Source organism: Oncorhynchus keta, chromosome 27 (assembly GCF_023373465.1).
Source record: "Oncorhynchus keta strain PuntledgeMale-10-30-2019 chromosome 27, Oket_V2, whole genome shotgun sequence".
NCBI classification, from domain to species: Eukaryota; Metazoa; Chordata; class Actinopteri; order Salmoniformes; family Salmonidae; genus Oncorhynchus; species Oncorhynchus keta.
Window position 1 is genome coordinate 23874176 of NC_068447.1, and position 22115 is coordinate 23896290.

At 48.1% G+C, this 22115-nt stretch overlaps 1 protein-coding gene across 9 annotated transcripts in view; it reads left to right on the forward strand.

The window, feature by feature from the left end:
- Positions 1-22115, forward strand: part of LOC118359624 (IQ motif and SEC7 domain-containing protein 1-like) — a 246958-nt gene that overhangs the window by 210577 nt on the left and 14266 nt on the right. For all 9 annotated transcript variants that reach the window (XM_035738184.2, XM_035738177.2, XM_035738178.2 and 6 more), the window contains 6 exons: positions 1580-1746; positions 7499-7641; positions 10015-10044; positions 18794-18919; positions 19108-19207; positions 20992-21153. In XM_035738184.2, the coding sequence (XP_035594077.1) occupies positions 1580-1746; positions 7499-7641; positions 10015-10044; positions 18794-18919; positions 19108-19207; positions 20992-21153 (728 nt within the window). The remainder of the gene's footprint in view (positions 1-1579; positions 1747-7498; positions 7642-10014; positions 10045-18793; positions 18920-19107; positions 19208-20991; positions 21154-22115) is intronic.

Consider the following 22115-nt stretch of genomic DNA (forward strand, 5'->3'; position numbering starts at 1 on the left):
TGGCATGGTACACACACGATACTGCAATATGATGGCATGGTACACATACGATACTGCAATATGATGGCATGGTACACACACCATGCTGCAATATGATGGCATGGTACACACACGATACTGCAATATGATGGCATGGTACACATACGATACTGCAATATGATGGCATGGTACACACACCATGCTGCAATATGATGGCATGGTACACACACGATACTGCAATATGATGGCATGGTACACACACCATGCTGCAATATGATGGCATGGTAGACACACGATACTGCAATATGATGGCATGGTACACACACCATGCTGCAATATGATGGCATGGTAGACACACGATACTGCAATATGACGGCATGGTACACACACGATACTGCAATATGACGGCAGGGTACACACACCATGCTGCAATATGATGGCATGGTAGACACACGATACTGCAATATGACGGCAGGGTACACACACCATGCTGCAATATGATGGCATGGTAGACACACAATACTGCAATATGACGGCAGGGTAGACACACCATGCTGCAATATGATGGCATGGTAGACACACAATACTGCAATATGACGGCAGGGTAGACACACGATACTGCAATATGATGGCATGGTAGACACACAATACTGCAATATGATGGCAGGGTAGACACACCATGCTGCAATATGATGGCATGGTAGACACACAATACTGCAATATGACGGCATGGTACACACACGATACTGCAATATGATGGCATGGTAGACACACAATACTGCAATATGATGGCATGGTACACACACGATACTGCAATATGATGGCATGGTAGACACACGATACTGCAATATGACGGCAGGGTAGACACACGATACTGCAATATGACGGCAGGGTAGACACACCATGCTGCAATATGATGGCATGGTACACACACGATACTGCAATATGACGGCAGGGTACACACACGATACTGCAATATGACGGCAGGGTAGACACACGATACTGCAATATGACGGCAGGGTACACACACGATACTGCAATATGACGGCAGGGTACACACACCATGCTGCAATATGATGGCATGGTACACACACAATACTGCAATATGACGGCAGGGTAGACACACCATGCTGCAATATGACGGCAGGGTACACACACCATGCTGCAATATGACGGCAGGGTACACACACCATACTGCAATATGACGGCAGGGTACACACACCATACTGCAATATGACGGCAGGGTACACACACCATACTGCAATATGATGGCATGGTAGACACACCATACTGCAATATGACGGCAGGGTACACACACCATACTGCAATATGACGGCAGGGTACACACACCATGCTGCAATATGACGGCAGGGTAGACACACCATGGTGACAGTTATTGACCATCCTCTGATGCATTGTATCCTGGCCTGAACACGTTTTCACCAGCAAGTCAACAAGACATATGTCCACATTGTATGGACTATAAGGCTTTTAACATTCTGCTGCATTCTATGATGGCTCTCTATATCAAACGTCTCCATAACTCTTTCAATCTCTGACATGTGATGTCATCTCTCTTTCCTGTTTGTCTGTGTTCCAGTCAGCGCTACTGTATCTGTAACCCCACGGTGGTGCGCCAGTTCCGGAACCCTGACACCATCTTCATCCTGGCTTTCGCCATCATCCTCCTCAACACGGATATGTACAGCCCCAACGTCAAGCCAGAGAGGAAGATGAAGTTGGAGGACTTCGTTAAGAATCTCAGAGGTGAGAGAGAGAAGGGGAAATGTCAGGGTTTCTGAAGTCAAAACTGAGACTTTGTCCTCTATATACTTAAGAGAAAATAAAAAATAAAAACTGCATCAAGTGAGTGCGGGACATTCACAAAACGATTGCTTCACCCTTTCAACAATGCATATTGAATAAAAAACACTTGAGCATTTTCCACTATCATGTATCTGTAGAAAATAAGAAAACACACATCCACTCGTTCAACATAATCTCGTTCCCAGACACTTCCGCCCAAATGCACAAAGAGTCTGGTGGACCAACGTGCCAAACTTGGCCTTCGTTAGCCATTACAGAAAGACCGGGAGAAACTCCTGGCACATAGGCATTGCCTTAATCGGCATAACCTACCAACCAATCATCTCCCACAACACCTTCCCCCTAACCCTCCCCTGTACACTATAATATCTCATGAACAGAGCCACGCCTCGTAGTTGTGTGATTCGCCAAAATATTATGACAAATGCTAGAATTCTAAGGTCACTCCCAGTAAGGCCAACGTTGAATCGTTGCTGTACCAGGCTTATATGCACTGTGCATAATAGCCTGGGGACGAGGTTAAGCACAGCATGAATGTAGCAAGGCAGAGAATGATCAATCACAACTGGAACTGGCTCCACTGTCCACAGACAGAATGTCACTACTCTGACACATGTCATGACAACACTGTTTATTTGTGCTACGTAATCAGCATTTCAATCACAAATGCAACTATTTCATGAGACACAGATGAAAATAATATATGTTTCACCGGTAGGGTGACAGCAGCATGTCGACTATCTGAAGAATTTGTCACATGTCACGTGTGTTAAAATGACATTTCGCTGTCTGGTCAGCCTTCTGGAAGTTGACAAAGCAGGCTGTGACTGAGTCTGGGCTGTTTAAGGTGTTGATGTTATAAAAGAGTGATAAATATGAATTGTGAAGAAATGTGTTACAACTGATTACTTGCTCCTTCACACAATCACATTAGCATAATCACATTAGCATAATCACATTAGCTTTTCTTATTATTGGGTGAGCAGTGTGATAGAAGCACATTAAACTATTTGTGTTATTTTGCCATTTGAGATTTTATTTGAGAAATAAAGCATGGTGGGATAATTCATAATCTATCGTGATGAGTGTTAGTAATGGGAAAACAACCATAAGTAATTGGTAAAGAGGGATTCATAATCTCACTCTACTTTCCCCTCTCAATGACAAGAACAAAGTGTGTGCATGAAGTTGCGTGTGTGTGCGCCTGTGTCAATGCGTGGTGCGCCTGTGTCCATGCGTGGTGCACCTGTGTCCATGCGTGGTGCACCTGGGTCAATGCGTGGTGCACCTGTGTCCATGCGTGGTGCACCTGGGTCAATGCGTGGTGCGTCTGGGTCCATGCGTGGTGCGCCTGTGTCCATGCGTGGTGCACCTGGGTCAATGCGTGGTGCACCTGGGTCAATGCGTGGTGCACCTGGGTCAATGCGTGGTGCACCTGGGTCAATGCGTGGTGCACCTGGGTCAATGCGTGATGCACCTGTGTCCATGCGTGGTGCACCTGTGTCCATGCGTGGTGCACCTGGGTCAATGCGTGGTGCGCCTGTGTCAATGCGTGGTGCACCTGGGTCAATGCGTGGTGCACCTGGGTCCATGCGTGGTACACCTGGGTCAATGCGTGGTGCGCCTGGGTCCATGCGTGGTGCGCCTGTGTCCATGCGTGGTGCACCTGGGTCAATGCGTGGTGCACCTGGGTCAATGCATGGTGCACCTGGGTCCATGTGTGGTGCACCTGTGTCCATGCGTGGTGTGCCTGTGTCCATGCGTGGTGCGCCTGTGTCCATGCGTGGTGCGCCTGTGTCAATGCGTGGTGCACCTGGGTCCATGCGTGGTGCACCTGGGTCCATGCGTGGTGCACCTGTGTCCATGCGTGGTGCGCCTGTGTCCATGCGTGGTGCGCCTGGGTCCATGCGTGGTGCGCCTGTGTCAATGCGTGGTGCACATGGGTCCATGCGTGGTGCACCTGGGTCCATGCGTGGTGCACCTGGGTCCATGCGTGGTGCACCTGGGTCCATGCGTGATGCGCCTGTGTCCATGCGTGGTGCACCTGGGTCCATGCGTGGTGCACCTGTGTCCATGCGTGGTGCACCTGGGTCCATGCGTGGTGCGCCTATGTCAATGCGTGGTGCGCCTGTGTCCATGCGTGGTGCACCTGGGTCAATGCGTGGTGCACCTGGGTCCATGCGTGGTGCGCCTATGTCAATGCGTGGTGCACCTGTGTCCATGCGTGGTGCACCTGGGTCAATGCGTGGTGCACCTGTGTCCATGCGTGGTGCACCTGTGTCCATGCGTGGTGCGCCTGTGTCCATGCGTGGTGCGCCTGTGTCAATGCGTGGTGCACCTGTCAATGCGTGGTGCACCTGTGTCAATGCGTGGTGCACCTGGGTCAATGCGTGGTGCACCTGTGTCAATGCGTGGTGCACCTGTGTCAATGCGTGGTGCACCTGTGTCCATGCGTGGTGCACCTGGGTCAATGCGTGGTGCACCTGTGTCAATGCGTGGTGCACCTGTGTCCATGCGTGGTGCACCTGGGTCAATGCGTGGTGCACCTGTGTCCATGCGTGGTGCACCTGGGTCAATGCGTGGTGCACCTGTGTCCATGCGTGGTGCACCTGGGTCCATGCGTGGTGCACCTGTGTCCATGCGTGGTGCACCTGGGTCCATGCGTGGTGCACCTGGGTCCATGCGTGGTGCACCTGGGTCCATGCGTGATGCACCTGGGTCCATGCGTGGTGCACCTGGGTCCATGCGTGATGCACCTGGGTCCATGCGTGATGCACCTGGGTCCATGCGTGATGCACCTGGGTCCATGCGTGATGCACCTGGGTCCATGCGTGGTGCACCTGGGTCCATGCGTGATGCACCTGGGTCCATGCGTGATGCACCTGGGTCCATGCGTGATGCACCTGGGTCCATGCGTGATGCACCTGGGTCCATGCGTGGTGCACCTGGGTCCATGCGTGATGCACCTGGGTCCATGCGTGGTGCACCTGGGTCCATGCGTGATGCACCTGGGTCCATGCGTGATGCACCTGGGTCCATGCGTGATGCACCTGGGTCCATGCGTGATGCACCTGGGTCCATGCGTGGTGCACCTGGGTCCATGCGTGATGCACCTGGGTCCATGCGTGATGCACCTGGGTCCATGCGTGATGCACCTGGGTCCATGCGTGGTGCACCTGGGTCCATGCGTGGTGCACCTGGGTCCATGCGTGGTGCACCTGGGTCCATCCTGCACCTGGGTCCATGCGTGGTGCGCCTGGGTCAATGCGTGGTGCGCCTGTGTCCATGCGTGGTGCACCTGTGTCCATGCGTGGTGCACCTGTGTCCATGCGTGGTGCACCTGTGTCCATGCGTGATGCACCTGGGTCCATGCGTGATGCACCTGGGTCCTGCACCTGGGTCCATGCGTGGTGCACCTGGGTCCATGCGTGGTGCACCTGGGTCCATGCGTGATGCACCTGGGTCCATGCGTGATGCACCTGGGTCCATGCGTGATGCACCTGGGTCCATGCGTGGTGCACCTGGGTCCATGCGTGATGCACCTGGGTCCATGCGTGGTGCACCTGGGTCCATGCGTGATGCACCTGGGTCCATGCGTGATGCACCTGGGTCCATGCGTGATGCACCTGGGTCCATGCGTGATGCACCTGGGTCCATGCGTGGTGCACCTGGGTCCATGCGTGATGCACCTGGGTCCATGCGTGATGCACCTGGGTCCATGCGTGATGCACCTGGGTCCATGCGTGGTGCACCTGGGTCCATGCGTGGTGCACCTGGGTCAATGCGTGGTGCTCCTGGGTCAATGCGTGGTGCGCCTGGGTCAATGCGTGGTGCGCCTGTGTCCATGCGTGGTGCACCTGTGTCCATGCGTGGTGCACCTGTGTCCATGCGTGGTGCGCCTGTGTCCATGCGTGGTGCACCTGTGTCCATGCGTGGTGCACCTGTGTCCATGCGTGGTGCGCCTGTGTCCATGCGTGGTGCGCCTGTGTCCATGCGTGGTGCGCCTGTGTCCATGCGTGGTGCGCCTGTGTCCATGCGTGGTGCACCTGGGTGCATGCGTGGTGCACCTGGGTGCATGCGTGGTGCACCTGGGTCCATGCGTGATGCACCTGGGTCCATGCGTGGTGCACCTGGGTCCATGCGTGATGCACCTGGGTCCATGCGTGATGCACCTGGGTCCATGCGTGATGCACCTGGGTCCATGCGTGATGCACCTGGGTCCATGCGTGATGCACCTGGGTCCATGCGTGGTGCACCTGGGTCCATGCGTGATGCACCTGGGTCCATGCGTGATGCACCTGGGTCCATGCGTGATGCACCTGGGTCCATGCGTGATGCACCTGGGTCCATGCGTGGTGCACCTGGGTCCATGCGTGGTGCACCTGGGTCAATGCGTGGTGCTCCTGGGTCAATGCGTGGTGCGCCTGGGTCCATGCGTGGTGCGCCTGTGTCCATGCGTGGTGCGCCTGTGTCCATGCGTGGTGCGCCTGTGTCCATGCGTGGTGCGCCTGTGTCCATGCGTGGTGCACCTGGGTGCATGCGTGGTGCACCTGGGTGCATGCGTGGTGCACCTGGGTCCATGCGTGGTGCACCTGGGTCCATGCGTGGTGCACCTGGGTCCATGCGTGGTGCACCTGGGTCCATGCGTGATGCACCTGGGTCCATGCGTGGTGCACCTGGGTCCATGCGTGGTGCACCTGGGTCCATGCGTGGTGCACCTGGGTCCATGCGTGATGCACCTGGGTCCATGCGTGATGCACCTGGGTCCATGCGTGATGCACCTGGGTCCATGCGTGGTGCACCTGGGTCCATGCGTGATGCACCTGGGTCCATGCGTGATGCACCTGGGTCCATGCGTGATGCACCTGGGTCCATGCGTGATGCACCTGGGTCCATGCGTGGTGCACCTGGGTCCATGCGTGGTGCACCTGGGTCAATGCGTGGTGCTCCTGGGTCAATGCGTGGTGCGCCTGGGTCAATGCGTGGTGCGCCTGTGTCCATGCGTGGTGCACCTGTGTCCATGCGTGGTGCACCTGTGTCCATGCGTGGTGCGCCTGTGTCCATGCGTGGTGCGCCTGTGTCCATGCGTGGTGCGCCTGTGTCCATGCGTGGTGCGCCTGTGTCCATGCGTGGTGCGCCTGTGTCCATGCGTGGTGCGCCTGTGTCCATGCGTGGTGCGCCTGTGTCCATGCGTGGTGCACCTGGGTGCATGCGTGGTGCACCTGGGTGCATGCGTGGTGCACCTGGGTCCATGCGTGGTGCACCTGGGTCCATGCGTGATGCACCTGGGTCCATGCGTGATGCACCTGGGTCCATGCGTGATGCACCTGGGTCCATGCGTGATGCACCTGGGTCCATGCGTGGTGCACCTGGGTCCATGCGTGGTGCACCTGGGTCAATGCGTGGTGCTCCTGGGTCAATGCGTGGTGCGCCTGGGTCCATGCGTGGTGCGCCTGTGTCCATGCGTGGTGCGCCTGTGTCCATGCGTGGTGCGCCTGTGTCCATGCGTGGTGCGCCTGTGTCCATGCGTGGTGCACCTGGGTGCATGCGTGGTGCACCTGGGTGCATGCGTGGTGCACCTGGGTCCATGCGTGGTGCACCTGGGTCCATGCGTGGTGCACCTGGGTCCATGCGTGTGTGTGACTTTGTCTGAGTGAGAGTGTGTGTAACCATTGTCTGCTCTTCTCCCCAGGGGTGGACGATGGGGAGGACATCCCCAGGGAAACTCTGGTAGGAATCTATGAGAGGATCAGGAAGAGGGAGCTGAAGACCAACGAGGACCATGTGTCTCAAGTCCAGAAGGTGGAGAAACTCATAGTGGGCAACAAAAAACCGGTGAGGAACTTAACTAAAACCCTTCTTCTATAGCACTTTTTGCAGAGCACTTGATCCAAGGCAGATGACGGAAATGCCCTTGGGCTTTACACTGGAAAGACTGGTCATCTTAATGAAATGTGTCGCTCCATAGCACTACGATTAACTATTGTGTTCGGTTTGTCAAATACAGGCCAAAGAAGTGCATTTATCCATGGAGAGAGAGAGAGAGAGAGAGAGCGAGATAGTGTTGTGTCTTCACACATTTTCATATTTAAAGTTATCACCTCTTCTGCTGTTGGTGTGCAAACCCTCACAGAAAGAGGAGAGCTTCTGCAGTACTGTATTGGCAGTCCACTGGCAGCTGCAGGCTTCTGTGGCTGTAGTACTGTAGAGTAATGAGTCATGTCTGACTCTGAGACCTTCACACTGGTGACTTTAATACACCCACGGCCCTTGAGAGGTGTCAGCCACCTCATTTGACATTTTAGTCATTTAGCAGATGGTCTTATCCAGAGCGACTTAGTGCGTTCATCTTAAGAAAGCGGGGTGAGACAACCACAGTTCACAGTCCCAGTAAGTACATTTTTCCTCAATAAAGGGACTCTGCTGTCCCAGCATCAGAGGGAAACTGGTTCCACCATTGGGGTGCCAGGAAAGAGAAGAGCTTTGACTGGTCTGAGTGGGAGCTGACCTCTCGTAAGGGTGGGACGGCCAAGAGACCAGAGGTGGTGGAACGGAGTGCTCGGATTGGGATGAAGGGTTTGAGCATAGCCTGAAGGTAGGGAGGGGCAGTTCCTCTTGCTGCTCTGTAGGTAAGCAACAGGGTCTTGTAGTGGATGTGAGCTTCGACTGGAAGCCAGTGGAGTGTGCGGAGGAGCAGGTGACATGAAATGGGAGAGCTTGGGAAGATTGCTGTGGCTTTCTGGATAAGTTGCAGGGGTTTGATGCCACAAGTGGGGAGCTCGGCCTCTGCAGTCTAATGAAGAATGAACTCTCATAACCTTCCCTTACTTGGAGAGAGAGAGAGTTTGTTGAATGTTGTTCTTCCGTGTTACCAATGTGTCTCATTAATGCCTCAATACTTAATATAGTGAAGTACTGCATATAGTGAAGAAGCCTAGCCTGTACCTGTAGCCATGAATTACATTTCAGTCATGTAACGATAGAGGGGAACAAGGCCTGAGATTCTCAGTGACAGCATGAATTTAAAGGTATTTAACCCTTATACCCCAGGAAGCTCCAGACGGACAGATTTATCATGAATGATGGACTCCTTAAATCTCCCAGTAGTGGAGCAGAAAGCGATCGCTCCTTCACCACATGCTATAATGTAATGCAATGAAAAATGATCCCTCATCATCACTAAACAGCAGTATCAAAACCCTCAGAGGACCCACAGTACAGTGAAGAACCTGGACATTAAAATCCACATTAGACTTCCGTCCTATAACAATCTACAGGTAGCTGCCAAAATAAAGGAAACACTTGAGTAAATACATACTATATTGAAAGCAGGTTCCAGACAGGTGTGGTTCCTGAGTTAACTAAGCAATTAACATCCCATTATGCTTAGGGTCATTGTGTCTGTGTCAGTCACCAGATCTCAACCCAATGGAACACTTATGCAAGATTCTAGAGTGGTGCCCGAGACAGTTTTCCACCACCATCAACAAAACACCAAATTATATAATTTCTCGTTGAAGAATGGAGTCACATCCCTCCAATATACTTCCTGACACTTGTAGAATCTATACACTGAAGCTGTTCTGGTGGATGTTGGTGTCCTTTATTTAGTCAGTTACCTGTATCTGTCCCACTGCTACTGTAGACCTGGAGGACTAGATTTCACCTCTGTTGTTTAAACCAGTGTTTCCAGACTCTGGTCCTCCACTACCCCCAACAGTACACATGTTTATATTAACCCTGGACAAGCACACTTGATTCAACTTGTCAACTAATCATCAAGTCCTCAATGAGTTGAATGTGGTGTGGTTGTCAAGAGCTACAACAGAACCTGTGTACAGTTGGGGGTACTCAAGGACAAGGATTAGGAGACACTGGTTTAAACCACCTCATTCAACTCATTACTAACTGTCAAATGACCTACAGGACAACTGCAATACTGAGACTCTACTTTGAGGTTCTCATGAGGGTGGTTTGTACGTAGTGTAGATGGCTCTTAAACACACAGCCAGACTAATCCTGAACCAGGCTGTAACCATACAACTTTAGAGGAAAAAGTGTGTATGACCCCATCAATGAGATGACCTATGAGATGTAATGTGACTAATGTACTGCATTGATATGTAACATGATCTAGGTGATGTCCTGTAAGCACATAAACAGTAATGAGGTTCTCTTTTTGATCTTCTCTCTGTCCTTTCAATGCAGATTGGATCTCTCCACCACGGTCTAGGATGTGTAAGTACATATTCACAGTTTTCATGTAACCACCATGTAATCACTAGGGCTGTTGTGGTGACCATATTACCGGCAGTCACGAGTCATGAAGGCAGTCAAATTCCACATGACCCTTTAGTCACAGTACTTAGGCTTCTCCAAGCTCTAAACATGCTAACTGCCTGGTACTCAGCGCTCTATTGTCCCTCGAATCACTCTGACATCAATGCAAATGTATTCAAAGTCTAATCAAACACTTCATGAGAGCATGTTGTACAACATTTCTATAGGCTATGCAATTGTGTGAGAAAACAGAGTTATGGCCTCTATTAAAAAGAGGAGGATCCCATCAGCTTTCTTTAGGCTAGGCCTACTATATTTATTTATCAACTTTCCTACTATTAAGCACATTGCTTGTCTTTACAACAGGAGTATAGCCTACCGGGCTGGCATGAAAATGAACCACGAAAAAAGCATCCTCGATTCGCTATTTAAGTGCATGCAGTTGAAGTTTACATACATACACCTTAGCCAAATACATTTAAACTCAGTTTTTCACAATTTCTGACATTTAATCCTAGTAAAAATTCCCTTGGCTGATTTCTCTTGATTTTCCCATGATGTCAAGCAAAGAGGCACTGAGTTTGAAGGTAGGCCTTGAAATACATCCACAGGTACACCTCCAATTGACTCAAATTATGTCTATTAGCCTATCAGAAGCTTCTAAAGCCATGACATAATTTTCTGGCATATTCAATTTAGTGTATGTAAACTTCTGACCCACTGGAATTACAGTGAATACAGTGAATTATAAGTGAAATCATCTGTCTGTAAACAATTGTTGGAAAAATGACAAAGTCTCAAATCAAATCAAAATCGAATCAAATCAAATTTATTTATATAGCCCTTCGTACATCAGCTGATATCTCAAAGTGCTGTACAGAAACCCAGCCTAAAACCCCAAAAGTAGATGTCCTAAATGACTTGCCAAAACTTTAGTTTGTTGACAAGAAATTTGCAAGTGGTTGAAAAACAGGTTTTAATGACTCCAACGTGTATGTAGATGACATGTATTTGTAGATGACATGTATTTTTTCCTCTGCCCCTGTTTCAAGACAGGTGCATGATAAATCAAAACAAATTTCATACATATATTTTCATATATTTAGTATAGGTAAAGACAAGATTTGCAGTCACTTTTGATAATGGTGCTTTCCCACTAATGGAACATTTGCGCTTATAGCCTACTGCCGTGTTCGCATTGCTGCACTTATAATGTGAACAAATAGCCCAATAGTTTATCAGACACACTAAAGATGTGATGCTAGTGTATTAATTTGGGATCTAGCGTATCCCCAACTGTCCCGGACTATGTTTGGAATATTCATTTCTTGCTCAGAATAGAATAGGTCAACTTTTGTACGATGTGGGATAAGTCGCTCTGGATAAGAGCGTCTGCTAAATGACTTAAATGTTAAATGTAAATGTTTATATATTCACTTTGTATGTTGTCTACCTCACTTGCTTTGGCAATGTTAACACATGTTTCCCATGCCAATAAAGCCCTTGAATTGAATTGAATTGATAGTAGATTGACGTAGGCTAGTGCTTTTGCTGTTCGTTAGGCCTACTCATCTTGTTGGCTGACGAAAAGTGAATGTGGACAGTTCTTCCAATGTCTTCAATATGCACCTCGGAATTGGGTAAGGACACGCGCAGTTGCGTTTCGATGTGTCTGTCTTCACTTGTAGCCTGTGAGAAAGACGCGATCACGTGATGGAGAGCCATGTGAGTGAGAGGCGCTTCGGAGCAGGGCACAACACAGCACTCTGAGCCAAGGGCACAATGGCCACTGGCCGAAAATACATGGATTTTTTTAGGGTGCATTACGGCCACACAAAGGGGATGTCGCAGTGATTTTTGAAGCATTAAGTGCTTGTCAAATTGTGAATGCGAGACTGATGGAGTGTGTACAGCCTGCGCAAAAAAATAAAGCAGAGATCATACCTTTCAAGTGACTTTTTTCAAATCATCATTAGAGTCGCATTATGTAGCCTTACAACGTTTTCCCCCAACGTTTGTAGAACCACTAAAGTTACATTAATAACTCTAAATTAAGCATATACAGTAGGAGTACCTATTTCTTTGTTAACCGCTCAACACAGAATAGCAAATCGTTTGGAGAAAATATCCTTTCTCTTTTATTCAGCTTTGTTCAATTGTATTCTTCAGACTATAACATAATATAAAATAAAGCCACGGAATTCTAAGTAAATCTTGTCTGATAAACGAAATAGTGTAGCCCACAGCCATTTGGCATAGTCAGAACATGACCTAACATAAGGACAACTCAGAGTATGTTTTTGTGTTCTTCTGAAATAGATATTGTAGATTTGTCAAATCAAATGTATTTATATAGCCCTTCGTACATCAGCTGATATCTCAAAGTGATGTACAGAAACCCAGCCTAAAACCGCAAACAGCAAGCAATGCAGGTGTTGAAGCACATTGGCTTGGCTAGGAAAAACTCCCTAGAAAGGCCAAAACCTAGGAAGAAACCTAGAGAGGAACCAGGCTATGAGGGGTGGCCAGTCCTCTTCTGGCTGTGCCGGGTGGAGATTATAACAGAACATGGCCAAGATGTTCAAATGTTCATAAATGACCAGCATGGTCAAATAATAGGTCTGGGACAGGTAGCACGTCCGGTGAACAGGTCAGGATTCCATAGCCGCAGGCAGAACAGATGAACCTGGAGCAGCAATCTCTCCAAAAGAATGTGGTGATCTATGGTATCAAAAGCAGCACTAAGGTCTAGGAGCACGAGGACAGATGCAGAGCCTCGGTCTGATGCCATTAAAAGGTCATTTACCACCTTCACAAGTGCAGTCTCAGTGCTATGATGGGGTCTAAAACCAGACTGAAGCATTTTGTATACATTGTTTGTCTTCAGGAAGGCAGTGAGTTGCTGTGCAACAGCCTTTTCTAAAAAATTTGAGAGGAATGGAAGATTTCGATATAGGCCGATAGTTTTTTATATTTTCTGGGTCAAGGTTAGGCTTTTTCAAGAGAGGCTTTATTACTGCTACTTTTAGTGAGTTTGGTACACATCCGGTGGATAGAGAGTGTTCAACATAGGAAGGCCAAGCACAGGAAGCAGCTCTTTCAGTAGTTTAGTTGGAATAGGGTCCAGTATGCAGCCTGAAGGTTTAGAGGCCATGATTATTTTCATCATTGTGTCAATAGATATAGTACTAAAACACTTGAGTGTCTCTCTTGATCCTAGGACCTGGCAGAGTTGTGCAGACTCAGGACAACTGAGCTTTGAAGGAATACGCAGATTTATCTTTCTTTGATCTTTTCCTCAAAGAAGTTAATTAATTTATTACTGCTGAAGTGAAAGCCATCCTCAACTTGGGGAATGCTGCTTTTTAGTTAGCTTTGCGACAGTATCAAAAGGAAATTTCGGATTGTTCTTATTTTCCTCAATTAAGTTGGAAAAATAGGACGATCGAGCAGCAGTAAGGGCTCTTCAATACTGCACGGTACTGTCTTTCCAAGCTAGTCGGAAGACTTCCAGTTTGGTGTGGCGCCATTTCCATTCCAATTTTCTGGAAGCTTGCTTCAGAGCTTGGGTATTTTCTGTATACCAGAGAGCTAGTTTCTTATGAGAAATGGTTTAGGGGTGCAACTGAATCTAGGGTATTGCGCAAGGTTAAATTGAGTTCCTCAGTTAGGTGGTTAACTGATTTTTGTCCTCTGACGTCCTTGGGTAGGCAGAGGGAGTCTGGAAGGGCATCAAGGAATCTTTGTGTTGTCTGTGAATTTATAGCACAACTTTTGATGCTCCTTGGTTGGGGTCTGAGCAGATTATTTGTTGCAATTGCAAACGTAGGTGGTCCGATAGTCCAGGATTATGAAGAAAAACATTAAGATCCACAACATTTATTCCATGGGACAAAACTAGGTCCAGAGTATGACTGTGACAGTGAGTAGGTCCAGAGACATGTTGGACAAAACCCACTGAGTCGATGATGGCTCCGAAAGCCTTTTGGAGTGGGTCTGTGGATTTCTCCATGTGAATATTAAAGTCACCAAAAATTAGAATATTATCTGCTATGACTTCAAGGTTCGATAGGAATTCAGGGAACTCAATGAGGAACGCTGTATATGGCCCAGGAGGCCTGTAAACAGTAGCTATAAAAGGTGATTGAGTAGGCTGCATAGATTTCATGACTAGAAGCTCAAAAAACGAAAACGTCATTTTTTTGTTTGTAAATTGAAATTTGCTATCGTAAATGTTAGCAACACCTCCGCCTTTGCGGGATGCACGGGTGATATGGTCACTAGTGTAACCAGGAGGTGAGGCCTCATTTAACACAGTAAATTCATCAGGCTTAAGTCATGTTTCAGTCAGGCCAATCACAGCAAGATTATGATCAGTGATTAGCTAATTGACTATAATTGCCTTTGAAGTAAGGGATCTAACATTAAGTAGCCCTATTTTGAGATGTGAGGTATCACAATCTCTTTCAGTAATGACAGGAATGGAGGAGGTCTTTATCCTAGTGAGATTGCTAAGGCGAACACCGCCATGTTTAGTTTTGCCCAACCCAAGTCGAGGCACAGACAATGGGGACAATGGGGATAGCTGAGCTGACTACACTGACTATGCTAGTGGCAGACTCCACTAAGCTGGCAGGTTGCCTGGCCTGCACCCTATTTCAGTAGATGAGTGTGCAAAGTAGAAATACTGGGGTGCAAAGGAGCAAAATAAATAAATAAATACAGTAGGGGAAGAGGTAGTTGATTGGGCTATTTATAGAGGGGCTATGTACAGGTGCAGTGATCTGTGAGCTGCTCTGACAGCTGGTGCTTAAAGCTAGTGAGGGAAATAAGTGTTTCCAGTTTCAGAGATTTTTGTAGTTCGTTCCAGTCATTAGCAGCAGAGAACTGGAAGGAGAGGCGGCCAATGGAGGAATTGGCTTTGGGGGTGACAAGTGAGATATACCTGCTGGAACGCGTGATACGCGTGATGGGTGCAGCTATGGTGACCAGCGAGCAGAGAAGGCGGGACTTTACCTAGCAGGGTCTTGTAGATGACCTGGAGCCAGTGGGTTTGGCGACGAGTATGAAGCGAGGTCCAGCCAACGAGAGCGTACAGGTCGCAGTGGTGGGTAGTATATGGGGCTTTGGTGACAAAATGGATGGCACTGTGATAGACTGTTATTAGACTTTTAATAAATGTAGATGTTCCAAAGGTCTGCATCAGGGGCTTGTAGGCTGTGTGGAAGCCAGGATATGCTACATTTGTTTATGTTAATTAACGTTCAATTACCGTGAGCCCGACATTTATTTGTTTGACAATCACCGGCTGACGAAATTTTGTGACCGCCACAGCCCTATTAACATCCATATAAACTCTGCAAAAAAAGAAACGTCCCTTTTTCAGGACCCTGTCTTTCAAAGATAATTCGTAAAAATCCAAATAACTTCACAGATCTTCATTGTAAAGGGTTTTAACACTGTGTACCATGCTTGTTCAATTAACCATAAACAATTGATTAACATGCACCTGTGGAACGGTCGTTAAGACAAGAACAGCTCACAGACGGTAGACAATTAAGGTTACAGTTCTGAAAACTTAGGACACTAAAGAGGCCTTTCTACTGACTCTGAAAAACACCAAAAGAAAGATGCCCAGGGTCCCTGCTCATCTGCGTGAATGTGCCTTATGCATGCTGCAAGGAGGCATGAGGACTGCAGATATGGACAGGGCAATAAATTGCAATGTCTGTACTGTGAGATGCCTATGACAGCACTACAGGGAGACAGGGAGGACAGCTAATCGTCCTCGCAGTGGCAGACTACGTGTAAAAGCACCTGCACAGGATCAGTACATCCGAACATCACACCTGCGAGTTACACCAAGAACCCACAATCCCTCCATTAGTGCTTAGACTGTCCGCAATAGGCTGAGAGAGGCTGGACTGAGGGCTTGTAGGCCTGTTGTAAGGCAGGTCCTCACCAGACATCACCGGCAACAAAGTCGCCTATGGGCACAAACCCACCGTTGCTGGACCAGACAGGACTGACAAAAAGTGCTCTTCACTGACAAGTCGCGGTTTTGTCTCACCAGGGGTGATGGTCTGATTCGCATTTATCGTCAAAGGAATGAGCGTTACACCGAGTCCTGTACTCTGGAACGGAATCGATTTGGAGGTGGAGGGTCCGTCATGGTCTGGGGCGGTTGGCACAGCATCATCGGACTGAGCTTGTTGTCATTGCAGGCAATCCCAACGCTGTGCGTTACAGGGAAGACATCCTCCTCCCTCATGTGGTACCCTTCCTGCAGGCTCATCCTAACATGACCCTCCAGCATGACAATGCCACCAGCCATACTGCTCTTTCTGTGAGTATTTTCCTGCAAGACAGGAATGTCAGTGTTCTGCCATGGCCAGCGATGAGCCCGGATCTCAATCCCATTGAGCACGTCTGGAACCTATTTTAATCGGAGGGTGAGGGCTAGGGCCATTCCCCCCAGAAATGTCTGGGAACTTGCAGGTGCCTTGGAAGAGTGGGGTAACATCTCAAAGCAAATCTGGTGCAGTACATGAGGAGGAGATGCACTGCAGTACTTAATGCGGCTGGTGGCCACATCAGATACTGACTGTTACATTTGATTTTGACCATATTTTGTTAGTCACATGTCTGTGGAACTTGTTTAGTTTATGTTGTTGAATCTTGTTATGTTCATACAAATATTTACACATGTTAAGCTTGCTGAAAATAAACGCAGTTGACAGTGAGAGGACGTTTCTTTTTTTGTTGAGTTTAATTTTCCTCACCCACAATTTATATGTAAGTCAGGGCTATGCATGTACAGTCAGCTCCATCATTATTGGCACCCTTGATGAAGATGAGCAACAAAGACTGTATAAAATAAAAAATACAAATGCTGAAGTATATTGTGTGCTCCAAAAATGTTGAAATTATATTATTTTATACATATGCAATTGCTATGAGAAAGGGGTAAAAATGATTGGAACCCCTGTTTTCAATGCTCCAACGCCCTCGCCTTGCGAAGATAACGACACTGAGCCTTTTTCTAAAATGTTTTTTAAAATTTGGAGAACAAATTTGGAGGGATCTTAGATCATTCCTCCATACATAATTCCTCCATACAGATTCTGTTCTTATGAACTGCCCTCTTCAATTCAAACCACAGGTTTTCAATGGGATTCAAGTCCAGCGATGAGATGAGCAATTCTATTAGTATTAAAAATATATAATTTTCAAACTTTTTTAGCATACAATCTAGCTCAGTATTTGTATTATTTATGTTATACAGCCTTTTTTTGCTCATCTTCATCAAGGGTGCCAATAATGATGGCCCTAACTGTACTTGTATTTAGTGTTAGGCCTAAACTACCATCACCCAGTCTTACTGTATCAGGATGCCTAAAATCATCCAAGTCCTGTAGATACTTGTTGTTTCAGACTACGTTAGTTGGATGAAGGGTCTACTTTCCCCTGAAAGCCTACACCTATTACTGAGATGAGCAGGATCTCTTTTAATGCTCCTGTAGACAGTCAACACATATAAATTCCTAGGTGCTAGTGAGCTGCAGTATTTACTCACTGTATGCTGAGCCAGGCATATATGACTGCCAGGAACAGACCACACAGACTCCGCACGCGCACCCACACACACACACACACACACACACAGAAACCTCACACAGACAGAAACCTCACACAGACAGAGGGCATTTGTTAGAGTGGGTATTATTAGTCATGAATGTTTTAGGGGTGAGAAGTGCTGAAAGGTTTTTCTGAATATATTTAGGAGAATAATAAACAATGTAACTTCTGTAACCTATATGCTTGCAGGCTTCTGTTCTACTGCCATTACACTGTTTACATAATCATATTGTTCTACATTACACTGTTTACATAATCATATTGTTCTACATTACACTGTTTACATAATCATATTGTTCTACATTACACTGTTTACATAATCATATTGTTCTACATTACACTGTTTACATAATCATATTATTCTACATTACACTGTTTACATAATCATATTGTTCTACATTACACTGTTTACATAATCATATTGTTCTACATTACACTGTTTACATAATCATATTGTTCTACATTACACTGTTTACATAATCATATTATTCTACATTACACTGTTTACATAATCATATTATTCTACATTACACTGTTTACATAATCATAATCGACCGTTTTAGACCGTTTTAATTTGCTGGTATTGAACTTTTATGAGCACATTGTTTGAGGGAATAAATGACAGATGTGTTATGGTCTAAAGGAACCTAGTCTAATTACTCTGTGTCCCCCTGATTCCCAAACAAAGTAGGGTGGTGAAACCACCTCTCCAAACGACAATGAATACATTAGGATGAATAATGTAACAAGGAGAAACAGCAGCACCAGGGGGTTTGTAGCACACTATTCAGACATCATTAAAAGCCGTTTCCTTTGCACTCCTCACACTAAATCATCCTAAAATGGAGCCTCATGGTTTCCGTTTTTATTTCCCTGTTGGCATAGCTGTGTGTGTGTGTGCGTGTGTGCGCTTGCGTGTGTGAGTGTGTGCATTTCTAATATGACCCCAAAATATAACTGTATTTAAGGAGTAAAAACTGTTCTATTTTGGGGTCATATTTCTTTGTGGCCGGAGCTCAGTGCCTGACCTCTGAGTGTTAGGGAGTAATGTTGCTGTTTTGGCTTCTAGGTCCTGTCCCTGCCCCATCGCAGGCTGGTCTGCTACTGCCGGCTGTTTGAAGTGCCGGACCCCAACAAGCTCCAGAAGCTGGGCCTGCACCAGCGGGAGATCTTCCTGTTTAATGATCTTCTGGTGGTACGTCTCCTTCCTCTCTCCTATCCTGTCCTGAATATGATCATTCTAGCCTCACAGCAACAACAATGATCCAGTCTTTTTAGATTAAACCTCTGTCTAAGCATTTTTTTATTCTTTGTCTTTCTTGCCCCCACAGTATAACTTGTGTATTTGTCTGTGTGTTTGTTTGTGTGTTTATTTGGGTGCAGGTGACAAAGATTTTCCAGAAGAAGAAGAACTCTGTGACATACAGCTTCAGGCAGTCTTTCTCTCTGTATGGGATGCAGGTTCTGATGTTTGAGAACCAGCGTAAGGGCCACAGACCTCTCACTCCCAATTCACCATCTCCCCAATGTGTTAGCCCAGCATGCTTAAAGTGCATTCGGAAAGTATTCAGACCCTTGACCTTTTCCAGCCTTATTCTGAAATTGATTAAATTGTTTTTTTCTCATCAATCTACACACAATAACCCATAATAACGGAGCAAAAACTGGATTTTTACATTTTTAGCATATTTATAAAAAATGTCAACTTAAATATCACATTTACATAAGTATTCAGACCCTTTACTCAGTAATTTGTTTAAGCACCTTTGGCAGCAATGACCGCCTCGAGTCTTCTTGGGTGTGACGTTAAAAGCTTGCCTCACCTGTATTTGGGGAATTTCTCACATTCTTCTCTGCAGATCTTCTCAAGTTCTAATAGGTTGGATGGGGAGCATCGCTGTACAGCTATTTTCAGGTCTCTCCAGATATGTTCGATTGGGTTCAAGTCTGGGCTCTGGCTGGGCCGCTCAAGGACGTTCAGAGACGTGTCCCAAAGCCACTCCTGTGTTGTCTTGGCTGTGTGCTTAGGTTCATTGTCCTGTTGGAAGGTGAACCTTCGCCCCAGTCTGAGCTCCTGACCGCTCTGGAGCAGGTTTTCATCAAGGATCTCTCTGTACTTTGCTCCGTTCATCTTTGCCTCGATCCTGACTAGTCTCCCAGTACCTGTCCCTGAAAAACATCCTCACAGCATGATGCTGTCACCACCATGCTTCACCGTAGGGATGGTGCCTACGGTTTCCTCCAGACGTAATGCTTGACATTCAGGCCAAAGAGTTCAATCTTGGTTTCATCAGACTAGAGAATCCGGTTTCTTATGGTCAGCGTCCTTTAGGTGCCTTTTGGCAAACTCCAAATGAGCTGTCATGTGCCTTTTACTGAGGAGTGGCCTCCGTCTGGCCACTCTACCATAAAGGCCTGATTGGTGGAGTGCTGCAGAGATGGTTGTCCCTCTGGAAGTTTCTCCCATCTCCTCAGAGGAACTGAACTCTGTCAGTGACCATGGGGTTCTTGGTCACCTCCCTGACAAAGGTCCTTCTCTCCCGATTGCCCAATTTGGCCCGGGAGAGAATTTAAGGCCGCTGTGTTCTTGGGGACCTTCAAGACATTTTTTGGTACCCTTCCCCAGATCTGTGCCTCGACACAATCTGTCTCGGAGCTCTACGGACAATTCCTCCTTGGTTTTTTTTCTCTGATATGCACTGTCAACTGTGGGACCTTAAATAGACAGGTGTGTGCCTTTCCAAATCATGTCCAATAAATTGAATTTACCACAGGTGGACTCCAACCAAGTTGAAGAAACATCTCAAGGATGATCAATGGAAACAGGATGCACCTGAGCTAAAGTTCGAGTCTCATAGCAAAGAATCTGAATACTTGTGTAAATAAGTTATTTTGGTTTTTGTCAATTTTTTTATTTTCAAAAATGTCTAAAAACCTGTTTGAACTTTGTCATTATGGGGTATTGTGTGTAGATTGAAAAATATATATAATTTAATCAATTTTAGAATAAGGCTGTAGAGTAACAAAATGTGGAAAAAGTTCACTGGTCTGAATACTGTCTGAATGCACTGTATATAGTACATCCCACTGGGTTTAATTTACCATAGAAATACATCTAACCGTCCTGTGATGATGGAATGAGACGCTGTTTATACTTTCAAAACATCAGACAGATTTTCGGAACGTGTTCTTTTAAACTTCATCTGTGGTCGATGGACCTAGTTTTAAAGGTCTCTCTCTAGCTCGCTTATTCTTTCTCTTGTCCAGATTACGGGAATGGAATCAAGCTTACATCAGCCATACCAGGTGCCGACATCAAAGTGCTCATCAACTTTAACGCGCCCAACCCCCAGGACCGCAAGAAGTTTACTGACGACCTGCGGGAGTCCATCGCCGAGGTCCAGGAAATGGAGAAATACAGGATAGAGTGTGAGCAGACATTTTAGCTCTTCCTCTGTCCCCTCTCCCTCCCTCCCTCCCTCCCTCTGTCTGCCTCTCCCTCCATCCCTCTGTCCCCCTCTCCCTCCCTCCCCTGTCTGCCTCTCCCTCCATCCCTCTGTCCCCCTCTCCCTCCCTCCCCTCTGTCCACCCCTCCCTTCCTCCCTCTGTCCACCCCTCCCTTCCTCCCTCTGTCCACCCCTCCCTCCCTCTGTCCACCCCTCCCTCCCTCCCTCTGTCCACCCCTCCCTCCTTCCCTCTGTCCACCCCTCCCTCCCTCTGTCCGCCCCTCCCTCCCTCTGTCCGCCCCTCCCTCCCTCTGTCCGCCCCTCCCTCCCTCTGTCCCCCCCTCCCTCCCTCTGTCCGCCTCTCCCTCCCTCTGTCCCCCTCTGTCCCCCTCCCTCTGTCCCCCCCTCCCTCCCTTCCTCTGTCCGCCCCTCCCTCCCTCTGTCCGCCCCTCCCTCTGTCCCCCTCTCCCTCCCTCCCTCTGTCCACCCCTACCTCCCTCTGTCCCCCTCTCCCTCCCTCTGTCCGCCCCTCCCTCCCTCTGTCCCCCTCTCCCTCCCTCCCTCTGTCCACCCCTCCCTCCATCTGTCCCTCTGTCCACACCTCCCTCTGTCCACCCCTCCCTCCCTCTGTCCACCCCTCCCTCCCTCTGTCCCCCCCTCCCTCCCTCTGTCCCTCTGTCCACCCCTCCCTCCCTCTGTCCGCCCCTCCCTCCGTCCCTCTGTTCCCCTCTCCCTCCCTCCCTCCCTCCCTCCCTCTGTCCACCCCTCCCTCCCTCTGTCCCTCTCCACCCCTCCCTCCCTCTGTCCACTCCTCCCTCCCTCTGTCCATCCCTCCCCCTCTCCCTCCCTCCCTCTGCCCCCTCTCCCTCCCTCCTGTTGTCCGCCCCTCCCTCCCTCTGTCCACCCCTCCCTCCCTCTGTCCACCCCTCCCTCCCACTGTCCGCC